Source organism: Choristoneura fumiferana, chromosome 12 (genome assembly GCF_025370935.1).
Source record: "Choristoneura fumiferana chromosome 12, NRCan_CFum_1, whole genome shotgun sequence".
NCBI classification, from domain to species: Eukaryota; Metazoa; Arthropoda; class Insecta; order Lepidoptera; family Tortricidae; genus Choristoneura; species Choristoneura fumiferana.
Genome location: NC_133483.1, coordinates 12,217,694 through 12,230,094, shown reverse-complemented (window position 1 = coordinate 12,230,094; position 12,401 = coordinate 12,217,694). Strand labels below are relative to the sequence as shown.

The window sequence follows — 12,401 nt, the reverse complement described above, 5'->3', positions numbered from 1 at the left end:
AATATTGATAGGAAGGCACTCCATACACGTAACAGAAATTGAAAAAAAAAAATTTTAACTCACATCAACGCATGGCACATAGTTCGACAGCTCTTTTGAAAATATAGTAAGGTTTCTCAAAAACTTTTTTGATTAAGTGAAGATTTCCAGAAATAATCGCTCCCAAAGTAGCAAAAATTGTGTCCCTCTATCTTGTAAACCGTTTGTTCAAAAAATATGCAAAAAATATGGAAAGGTAACGCTTAATAAATACTTTCAACGAAAATTGGTTTCAACATGATCGGATATACTGTTTTTGAGTTATTGCCAAAAACTGCGCTTCTCAACAAAAGGACGTAAGTGCCGTGAACATACGCTCTTTTTCTGTAATGGCTACGGAACCCTATTTTGGGCGTGTCCGACACGCTCTTGGCCGTTTTTTTTTTAGAGTTTCGTAGCCAAAATGCCAAGTATGGAACCCTTATAGATTCGCCATGTCTGTCTGTCTGATCGTCTGTAAGCGGCTTTGCGTAGAGACAAAGCTGACATTTTGTACGAATATATCTAGCAACTAAGTCAACAAAATGGTAGAAAAAAAGGTAATGTCTATCCCTATAATATGGGGTATCATTGGATAGGTCTTTTCATCATTGGGGGGCTGTAGACGATTTTTTGATTACGTGATTTGTTTGCGAAATATTCAAATTTATGGTGCAAATTTTCAAAAAATGTATAAAACTGTTTATGGGCGGTGGTGATCTCTTACCATCAGGAGACCCACGTGCTCGTTTGCCATCCAGTCGAATAAAAAAAAACTAAAATTTTGGTTCGAACATTTAAAAAAAAATCATGATGGTAGTTAGTAAGTATATTACAATTACAAGGAAAACTATAACGGCTAAGTTTGCTTGAGAATTATTAGTAGTGCAAGAGTAAATAGCAGCCTAAGGTATAATAAAGGGTGTCCCGAAAAGGACGCAAGATTTGAAATTGATGAAAAACACATATTTTTTTTCGTTATAATATATTTGTATATAAAATCTTGAAATACATAAAATAGGGTTATTTGTAGAATAATACGTCAGGCAAATGTCCTCCTAGGCTTTGCTGGCACATCCGCACTCTTTTATCAAAATTTTCTATGACCATTTTCCATAGATGCGGCTGAATTTCTCCAATGCAGCGTCGAATTTCCTCTTTTAAAGCATTGCCATTTGAACGGCTTGTTTTTGGACGACCAGTGGAATGAACATCATGAATTGATTCACTCTCCCTGAATTTTGCAACCACTCTGCTCACAGTTGATGAAGTCAAGTCAATATTCCGACCATATTTTGCACGGAATTTTCGAACCGTACACACGCCAAACTTCTTTTGAAATATTGTTCAATAATAAAAACACGTTGATCTTTCGTAAAACCCGCCATTTTTACAAACCCTAAACATTCAGCTGTCAAATAGCTTTTTTGTAGGGTTGCACTAAAATACAAAAATGGCGGCAAATTTAAATCTTGCGTCCTTTTTGGGACACCGATATATCTAAAGTTGAAAGTGTACAAAAGACAATATCCTTAGAAAAATATTATTTGATTTTTTCGTAACGGCTACGGAACCCTATCTTGGGGGTATCTGACACGCTCTTGGCCGCTTTTTTAATTAAATTGTGATGTGGTTCAAGCATCACAAACATGAAAAGAGAAAGTATTTTACAAACAAAACCCTAATTCGAAAAATGGTTTAAACAAACCTGGAGTGTTTAATAAAGTGCAAAGACCAGTCCAACAATAGTATCTCTAAAGTGTACATAAGTAGATATATCTGATTGCCAATCTCGCCGACTGAAATCTCTCTAAGCTCGCATCGAATTGATGCTTCTGGGTTGCTACTTTAGCTATCTTTCTATTCTTGCTATACAATTACATCGACATCATCTATTACTACTACTTTATACTATTTCTCGTCATCATCTTAGCCTATATACGTTTCGCTACTGGCCGTTTTCCCCACGTCTAGTAGCTTCACACCATTTAATTACTGTGCAGATTTGTGCAGGTTTCCTCTCGATGTTTTCCTTCACCGTAAAGCTCGTGGCAAATGTCAAATTCCACGCAAATATTTTGAAAACTTAGTTGTGCAAGCCTGGATTTCTGCTGGATAGGCCATAACTAAGTCAAAGAGAATTAACCTATTAGCTACTAGACCACCACGGTTTTTACTAATTTAACTACTATACAAAGGCAAAAGATTATCGACCTTGTTTCTGGGGCACTAATGACATGAAAAATGGTGAAACAATTATTATCATACCTTACTCCTTCTAACTCATTGTTACCCAGTTAAGATAGAACCGACGTTACCTTGTTGCACCCTTGTTACTACTTTTATCATCTCTTTCTCCATTTTTTTTTCATGTCTTTGGTCTTTTGCTTTGATCTCAACAAGGTCTGAAGATCAATTTTATGATTGTCTTTGATCTAAGGATTTCGACCACATTTCGACTTTGTACGCTGAATTTGATCGGACCGTGATCGGACCGCAGAATAAGCGCAGAATGCAATCATTAAAATTATCTACCTCTATGGTAGAACCAGTTTCAGTCTATTATCTAAGGTTTCAGTGCAAAGAGTATAAGTACCTATAGTGCGTCAAGTCCGCAGGATTTCGACTCGTCACACTAAATGTCATAACCAGTCATAACGACACAATGATATTGTTTGGAAATTAGCTTCTTATTAAATTCACTCATGTCTTAAGATTTTTATATTTATTCAAAAAGTGTAAATATTTTTAAATGAACTGTTAAAAACTTATAAAATTATGGGTCTAAATTTGTATTCAAATTATTTGCTGGCCGCCGTTTTTACTGTAAATTTGTGCTTTGCAAGCAACGTTTTTGAAAGAGACCCTGGGCCACCGCGGGAAAATGAAGGTTTCGTTTATAAATTAAGACAAGAAAGATCAGCATCCGAGAACGATAGCAACACAAGTACGTCGAAGGAACCCTCCTACAAAAAATGGCAAGTAGGCCGAGTCAGTCGAAAGCAATTTGAAATCGTTAATATGTTATGGAGAAAAACTAAAGTAAATATGGACGTTGAAAGCACAACTGCTGGTGATAAAAAAAATAACAATTATAATGGCACGAAAATTTTATATAAACGGCATGAAAACAACTGGAATTTCCGGCACAAGGGTCATTACATCTCTCGTCCTGTTTTCCATACATCCACACCAAGTTACATAGAATTTTACTATTTGGACGAGAAAGTAGATCCTGTTAAAGATACTTCTACTGATAAATTTGATAAGTTTTTCAATATTAGAAGAACTACTAGATTGATAAATTACGCAAGAGACGGCTTTCGACATTCTCCCTTGTTTTCTTTTCGCGTCGATTCAAATTATAAAAGGCCTACCTCGACATCGACTACCAAAGCAACGCCCCAACCGGTAAAAAAGAAGAAACGGGGAAATCCGAGAGAGCAAGAGTTGATAAATACTTTAACAGAATCGCGCAACTACTCAAACTTAAAAAATATTTTGAAACCTGAGAATAGAATTAAATTGACAGATTTAATTAAGAACAATACTCTTTTTGGCAAAAGACTGATTACAGTGAAAGTATATCTTAATGGTTCTCGTAAATCGAGAACAAAACAAACAGTCAAACATACGCCAAAAACAACGACGATGTCCACAACTACATCTTCAACAACTTTGGAATCGACAACTGCTTACGATAAAATCAAATTTTTCGAGTTATATGACAGTCTCACGTTGGCTCCTCAACAAGATGCACTGAAAAATAAAAATGACATTAAAAATATAATCGATTCAGAGGACATTGAGCCCAAAAAAGATAAAGTCCGAAATATTGTTCAGAATATTGGGAATTGTAACAATCAAAGTAGAAACAATCGCGATGAGCAAAGCTTTAACTTTGTTTCATTTACAACAGAGAGTAAGACAAATGCGTCCAAATTAAGATTTATCAAAAGAAAAGGAAGCACTCACCTGTTTCAAGACAAAAACGCATTAGATTTACTTTTAAATACAACGACTAAACGATCACCGTCAACTGACACAGCGAATAAGAACAAACTGGCTGCCTGGTCTAATTATCCTTTTGTCAGTGTTTACGTTTATGAACCAACCCAGGTACTGCCATTTCTTTTACCTAGTGCTTGGTAAATGCCAATAAGAACTTGTCTAATTTATTGTTCTTTCAGACACATTGCGATGCAGCGGGTATCAGTCCTCATTGGTTGATTGCTGCCGGCTCGTGTCTGTCCCGTCATCACTTGGTTCACTCAGTGGAAGCCAGGTCCGCGTTCGTAACTTACTGCGGAGACAATTGGCGGAATCCCGAGCGCATTGCTTACGTAAAGTACAGTGTGGTACATCCAAAATTTCATCCCAAAGACGAGGCTCGAAGACATCTTTATAACATAGGTTAGTTAAAAAAGAATATAGGTATGTACTCGTATAACAGTATGTCACTGCTAGGCACAGTCTTGCTTTTCAAAATGAAAGGTCTTGGGCAGTAGTTCCGTCGTGGGCCCAGTGCGATCTGGGATTTCCACATACACCATTGAATTACTTCGCAGATTGTGTGATCCCTCACGAAGTTTGCCTAATATCGAGAAGCTCATAAAAAATTTCAAATGTCGCATTAAACTTACGTGCAAGTCCGGGTTCGAATCCACGCCTTAGCTTGAGTGTCCACAGGTCAAACTACTAGGCTACCAAGCGCAGCGGGTACTTTAAACAAATGTCAAAAGTTTCACCCATTTCACAGATTCAACTCGTTACGAATGAATCATTACAACGTTATCATCTGTTTTTCTTTCCCACCAAACTGATTTACAGCGGCTTTAGCATGGAATAAATAAGTAGGTGCTTCTTATGCTAATAAAAATTAGCAAGCAAAAGTAGAACCAATTTTCAGTCTCATGAAGGAAGAAAACTTGTTTAACCAAAATTAGAAAAAGTACTTAACATTTTACTGGTGGAGCGGTCACCCAACCGATTATATCCAAGTTGTTTTTTTTTAATTTTATATGTTTTTGTAGGTTTAATTCAAGTTTCAAGCCCTATGACTACTTGCTCAAACTGGTCACCGATTTCTCTGATGTCCCATCATTTTGCTGCAGACTCTCAAGGATCGATAGCTTCAGCAGTAGGGTGGGGTCTGGACAGGTACTTAATTAATATACATCTATATACTAATATTATAAATGCGAAAGTGTGTGTGTTTGTATGTTTGTCCGTCTTTCACATCGAAACGAAGCGACGGATTGACGTGATTTTTTGCATAGAAATGGTTTATGGGCCAGAAAGTGACAAAGGCTACTCTGTATCCCGGAAAAATGCACATTTCCCGAGGGAACAGCGCGCGATAACCGAATTCCACGCGGGCGAAGCTAGTATAAATATACAAAGAGTAGAAAAAATAAGCTTAAAGCAGCGTTTCTACCAGAGATGAGCGAGGTATATGTTTTTCATTAACCGATAAAAACGCTTCATTTGCCTCGCCTCGCTCCGCTCAGCTGTTTCCACCAGAGATGTGCTGTGCGAGGATGTGTAAATGAAGCGTTTCTATTGGTTAATGAAAAAACCATCCCTCGTAACACATCCTCGCACATTATTGGTGGAAACGCTGCTTAATTTGAGGTTCAATGATACTAAGATATAAATAACGATAACGGGCAGAATGATTGATCACTTGGGTGTTATGAACAAGAAGTGTTCTAAAACTGTTCTCATCTATAATATTAAGTGTGACCATGACCAATTTATACAAAAATAATGGAAGAAGCAGTAGAAGCCTATATTATATTTGCGATTGGAAAGATATTTTCCTTTTCCAAAATTTAGCATGCCTACTGGAAAAATTAAAACCAAAACTATAATTGTTTGGACCCACATTATTTCCTAATTTAATATTTACTACCTTCGTTCTATTACCTATGTTATGTTGCTTAGGTTTGGGACAAAATACATGACCGAAAAACTACCGCTTTGGCCCCTTACGGTGTACGAGGGACTCGTATATTCTGATTCATGTCCAGGGAGTATCGCGTACAGGTAATTATTAAATCATAATGGTTGTCACATAGTCACCCTTTAATCGAAAAATCTACTATGTTATTATACTAACCTTGTTACTTTGTACGTAGTTGCATTTGCCATAAATTAGGTAAAGTTTCGTAATTGATGAAAAGCGATCTGGATGAAACCATAGTTGCTGGTTGTGTCAAAGGTCGAGCTTAACCTAACTTAATTGAATTTCGTATAAGCATTTCTAGCATTCTTCAAAAAAAATAGTTCTGTTATTAAGTATAAGATTTGGGGTTGCAAAAATTCGAGTTTACGCTGGGTTGGAAACATTTTTAATTCATGAAAACCTTTCAGAATTTTGCTATAGCAGGAATTCATGGAACATTGTTTTTTTGAATACGCTTACTGAACCGTACCTACGCGAAGCATATTGGAAAAAGGAGTCCGCGTCATATGTATGACGTACTCTATAATTTTTAAAACACCTACAGACGGTCTACACACCATACTGTCATGGACCCTCTAATATCTAAGTACCTGGATGGACCAAAACTCGTTGATAAGCGTTTTCCCAGAGATAAGACCAAGCTAAATCGATACCAAAATATAATCATACCAAAATTCATCGTAATCGTTGGAGCCGTTTCCGAGATTCTGAATTGCTCGTTTAAATATGCGACGTAGATACCGCTAACACCTTTAAACGAGGAATTCTTGTAAAAATATATAAATATATGTATATATTTCGGGGATCTCCGAACGGCTCCAACGATTTCGATGAGATTTGGTATGTATGGGTTTTCGGGGATGAAAAATTGATCTTCCTTGGTCTTGGGTCTAGGAAAACGCTTGTTACCGAGTTTTAGCCCGAGTAAAGCTTGGTCCCCTAGGCACTTTTTTATTACGCAAGGAAGAATGAAGTGTATTGACTTTTTAATTTTCATTTAGTACTTCATATCATAACAATATAAAATTTGTATCTGAAACCTAGTTTCAAAGTATAAATGACTTTTTAGCTAAGCAATTTGATTGTGGTCTTATTATATAGCAAAGCGAAACGCCAAGACCCAGACAGCGGCGTAAACAATGTCTACTGCCTTTTGTTACCGCCGTATACGGGAGAAGAAACGGATCCCGCGCACGGAGGCTTGCTTCTAGTCGGTGGGAAGCTTATAGCTCTGTACTTGCAGGTATGTTTTTTGCATATATAACAGTTGAATAGAATCTTTCTTTCTTGCACCGAGAAGTTCTGATATTTTAGTTAGATTGGTAGTAGGTCAGAGTTGGGTACTTAACATTATTTCGAGTGTTGAAATGGTTGCATATATAAAAAAAAATGTACACGGATGTACCAAATAGTTACAGTCAAGTTAGTTAGTCACCGTTATCAATATTTAACGCTTATTTTTCCATAAAAATACATACGAGAAATTCAATTTATGAAGGTGAAAAATGAAACTTTGATTTAAAGGTGGCTACTACGGACGCTTTACGTATTGATTTTCCCAGACAGATAACAAAGGTTTTAGCAAGTAAAACTTTTCTAAACGGTTCCGTTAAATTTGATAACATAAAACATAGAACGGAAACTGAGGAATCGCTGTAATAATTAATATACAATTTAGAGCTTGAAAACCACTTATATTTATGAGCTCTGGAGATTACCTAGCTAGTTGTTAATCGGTTTATCTGATTCTTCGTATAAAAGCGAGCGCTCCGTGGCTGGCAACTAACTAAATTAGCAATCACCTTTCGAATTCTCTTCATGCTACATCGGCGTTAATTCCCTTGAATCGAATGCCTTGTTCTTAAATCCTTTCCAGTTAAAACACCGCTGCTTCGAAGTATTAAAACAGCTGAAAGTGTCACATGCATATAATGCACTATTTTTTATCCTTCGTCGGTCTATCTGTCTGTCTGTTACTTCTTCATACTTAAACCCACTGAATTGATTTAAGGTCACAGCTCATTAGAGCCACCCGGCACCCGACCAACACCGCCTCGACTTTCGGCGTCCACTCGTTGTCGACAGGTGGTCCACGGTGGACGCCGCGTTGACAACGAGTGGACTTCGCGTGGTCAACGAGTGAACGTCGCGTGTTCAACGAGTGGACGTCGCGTGGTCTACGAATTTCTGAGTAGTCTATTATAAAATGAGGGTGGGGAGCGCAGCGCCGACCGCGCGCGGTTCACGCGAGGCAAGCGTACGAACAGCGAGCTATCACCGAGTGGTCTACTCGCCGTTCACGCGTGGACACCACGCAACGCATGCCCATAAAAATCCATATTGGGAGGGTGCGAAGTACTAGGTGGGGGTAATGAAATCTATCGCAGCGCTCATAGTGGCCAAAAGAAGAAATAATCTAGGCTCGGTCATCTGTCATACTCATATGAATCTGTCATTAACAAAACAATTTGTATAGACTTTAACTACCTTATTTTAGTAATAGATGTTTGTGTTATGATGCGAGCTTGAATGATTGAAAACTGTCCCTGTTTTGTTCTTCCTCTACATCTCAGACATGTCCAGCAACAATTACATCCTTATGAAACGGTTTGTGGTTGAAATTTAATATTGAGTGATACTCACAAAACCGGTCTTCAAAATGATACTCGTTTTAATCTGAAAACGATATTTAATTTATTACTAGCGATATAAGAACAATTATATAATTTTTCATCACACTTGCTCCTAAACAGTGTTGTAACATGCAGGCTACCTTTCTTGCAACCCCCCAAATAAAACCCTCGACCTTAATGTGCTTCTCATGAAACCCGTGGTCGGTAAATGAGTTTTTTTACTGCATGGCGCGCTGCTGTAGTGCTGTCCCGTGCGCGCGCTGCACACGCACGCCATGCGCATGCTGCGGAGGGGAGGTGGGAGGCCAGGGGGGAGCTGGCGCTGCCGAGAGCGTAGTCAGCGGTATCGGCAATTTTTGAAAAAATATTAGTTTTTCTTTTACAAATATACAATTTTACTCGCAAATGTGATGAAAAACATTGTATGTCGCACGGGCGGTACTACAATTACGAACATCGACTCATTAAAGACTCTCGTTCTAATAGACTCTCGTTCGCAATTCCTTATTTACCGCCCTTAAGACACAATGTACTATTACTATTATTCAAAGAAACCGATAAGATAGTCTTATTTTCGTTTTACAGTAAAAGTGCAACTAAACATGAAGTAGACAAACCCTGACATAACGAAAATAAGACACGGTTTTAGAAAAAAAATTACTTACCTCATTTAATTTTAATTACCAAAAATGAATTCTCAACCTTTGTCCACCCAAATCACGGTATCACAGTAGTTTTGTGTTATAAATTAATACGTTATAGGTTTGATTTTTGTCACCATGTCGCGATGAAATTTCAAACGTCAGAGCATCAGAGCCAAAAAAGTTGCGGACGCTAGGTGGCGCTGATGTCGTGCACAGAGACTCGCGGCGAGGCGGTGCTGCTCGAGTGCCGGGTGGATCTTATGAGCTGTGACTTAAAGCTGCGCTTCCACCAATAATGTGGGAGGATGTTGCGAGGAACGTGTTTTTCATTAACAAATAAAAACGCTTCATTTACCTCGCCTCGCACAGCACGTCTGGTGGAAACAGCTGAGCGGAGGGAGGCGAGGTAAATAAAGTGTTTCTATTGGTTAGTGAAAAACACATTCCTCGCAACACATAATCGCGGAGTTTCAGACGAAATTTGGTATCAACACCCTGGGAAGGACACAGATAGGTAATTTTTATCTTGGCAAATTGCAAAATTCCCGCATGATAGCGATAAATGAGTTCTTTACAGACGGAGTCGCGGGTAAAACTAGTATCATATAATAAAGCGCTTACGAATGAAAATAGGTATTTATTTAAGTAAATATTTACTTCTTGTGAAATGTTCTTACGTTTGGTAATTGCTTATTGAATAATAACAAGGAGTCAAAGAACGAAATGCTTTTCAGACTTACTTCTGAAAGCAATTTACGTTAAATGTTAAGACGACAAAAATATTTGCTTCCATTTATAACATTTGTACAGCGTTCATTTCATGCCTTTAGGAAACGGAAATAAATAGGGCATATTAGGTAAAGCCCTGGCGCAGGGGGCGACACTAGCGCAAACCTCCATGACAACGTCAGTTCTCTTTATATTTTGTCGCCATATGACGGATCATGATCAAAGGTCATTACTTATTTATTACCTATAGAAATCATGTTTATATTTATCAGTACTAAGAAAATAACATGATATTTACATCGATAGTAACGATAGAGCTATATTTCTAAAACAATCATTGAAATAATATGATATTTGGCATTTAAGATACTCAAAAAACTGTTTACGGTTTTGTGCTGTACTCTGACGGAAAAAAAATGCAGTAATATTCCCTATTGGAGCTCTTTGTTTCAAAAAGAGATTCTGTTTTTTAGATGGTCACGCTCAAGTTTCCCAAACAAGCAAGTAAATACACCACATTAGAGCAGCAACTGAATACGGCCCGACTGAGAGATGTTGGCAAGTGTTGAAAATTTTAGTAACAATCTTCAAATATTTAATGCTTCTACTTATTTTTTGTAGGAAGAAAGGCGTTCATGGGGCGCCCAATCAGCTCAATATACTGGTGTTTGGCGCGTCATACCATGGGTGATGGATGCGGCTCGGGAGCCTGAGGATTCCGAAGCATTCTCCTCTGATGTTTAGAATTGTCCTGTCTACCATACAAATGTTTACAAATTTCTAATATTTCAACCTTTAAAAATAAAATAAAGGTCAAAATTAGATTTACTTACTTGTAATTCCTACCAGAACTACCGGCTTTAGCAGTTGCGTAGCGTGGGTATCAACCGCCTCCCTTTCCCCAAACCGCTACGCCATTGAGGTTTAGATGGAGTTTTTATTTTTGTTCGTACATTTTCGCCAAAGATGCTCCTTGGATGCCTGTTACTGATAAAAGGTCTTCAAACGCTTCCAAAATAGGTAGGTAACCTAACCATGTCGTCAGTCAATGTCGTATATGGAATGAAATTAATACCAACTTCGTCTTTTTTTATCAGTTTATTAAGTTTATCAGTTTTAACCATGGTTAACCTACGCAACTTAGCATTGACTTGAGAAAACATCCATAAATTGGTATAACTCCGATAATTTGTAAAAAGATCAACAGCGCCTGGCTTATCACTATCAGCAAATTATTATGAGCGCCTCACTGATTATAGAACTGGAAGGCAAACCGATATACTTAAAACGGTCGAGGTTTTATACTTAGATCCTTGCCAGTTTTATAATTATACAGTACCTTTTTATATGATAGGGAGGAAAACGAGCAGGCGGGTCACCTCAAGTCACCTGATAGAAATACTGCCGCCCATGGACACCCATAACATAAGTTGAGTTATAGATGTGTTGCCGGCCCTTTGAGAAAAGAGTAAGTAATAAGATTTGAGATACTTTAATGTAAATTTACTGTGATGAACCCTTAACTCGTTCCATTTACAAAACAGCAGGAAAAATTGATAAGTACCGATGAACGACGTGAAATATCTATAAATTGCTGCTGCACTATACGTAAGTTCGCAGGCTTATGTTATGACATGTAATAAGCTAAATATTCTGATCAAAAGGACAGGGCGCTGAATCGGTAGAGTGGCCTTTGAATTTTTCTAGGGACTTTGCTTTGCTCGTAGCACCGCAGCGTGCATTGGCATTGTATTTGCTGCATTGATACAACATTTACCTGGCTAGGTACTAGTTTTGTATGGATCTTTACTCGGAAATCGGCAAGACTTCCAGAACATACGAGCAAACAATCAACTGAATAATGATAGTTTGAGGAATCTTTTCAAAGAAAATGTCTTATCGATATCAATTACTTAGGTACCAGATACTGCAAATGCTGTGAAATGTCATTGGTTTGTAAATAAAATAATCGCTATCCCGTGGGAACTTTGCAGTTATCCAGGATAAAAAAACATATCCTATGTCCTGTACAGGGTCTCAAACAATTTCCATACTAAATTTCATCTAAATCGGTTCAATGGTTTAAGCGCAAAGAGAAGAGGTAACAGACAAACAGAGTTACTTTCGCATTTATTATATGACTAAGTATTTAGTGTGACTGTCCTAAACTTTGCTCTTAGTACATTTAGAAGAACAACAACCCCACAGTTACAAAGGCATTGGATCATCTTATCTGCTATTAAACAAAGCTATAAAAAAAAGTGTATAATAGTAAATTGTACAACTAGAGCATAAAACGAGCCATTTTACCCAAGACGTTCATATTATTATAGCCACCCGAGCCGGTACGGCGAGGGTGGATAGACACGTCGAGGGGAAAATGGGTTTAATGCTCGAGTTTTACACTCT

At 37.7% G+C, this 12,401-nt stretch overlaps 1 protein-coding gene across 2 annotated transcripts; it reads left to right on the top strand.

Moving 5' to 3' along the window:
- The first annotated feature begins 2,661 nt into the window (after window positions 1-2,661).
- On the top strand, window positions 2,662-10,776 carry LOC141433788 (uncharacterized). Of its 2 annotated transcripts, none has more exons than XM_074095893.1 (6): window positions 2,662-4,137; window positions 4,209-4,431; window positions 5,133-5,178; window positions 5,965-6,066; window positions 7,088-7,229; window positions 10,614-10,776. In XM_074095893.1, the coding sequence occupies exons 1-6, from the start codon at window positions 2,797-2,799 to the stop codon at window positions 10,734-10,736; spliced, it is 1,977 nt and encodes a 658-aa protein (XP_073951994.1). In that variant the 5' UTR covers window positions 2,662-2,796; the 3' UTR covers window positions 10,737-10,776. The 2 variants fall into 2 exon arrangements, with proteins under 2 accessions (XP_073951994.1, XP_073951993.1); XM_074095892.1 differs by having other exon boundaries at window positions 5,052-5,178.
- Window positions 10,777-12,401: the final 1,625 nt, after the last annotated feature.

Excerpts from the sequence above, each read along its gene's own strand:
- LOC141433788 (XM_074095892.1), top strand. The coding sequence starts at position 2,797 with ATGGGTCTAAATTTGTATTCAAATTATTTGCTGGCCGCCGTTTTTACT. Across the intron at positions 4,138-4,208 it reads ACGTTTATGAACCAACCCAG|ACACATTGCGATGCAGCGGG; the intron begins GTACTGCCATTT and ends TTGTTCTTTCAG. Across the intron at positions 7,230-10,613 it reads TTATAGCTCTGTACTTGCAG|GAAGAAAGGCGTTCATGGGG; the intron begins GTATGTTTTTTG and ends TATTTTTTGTAG.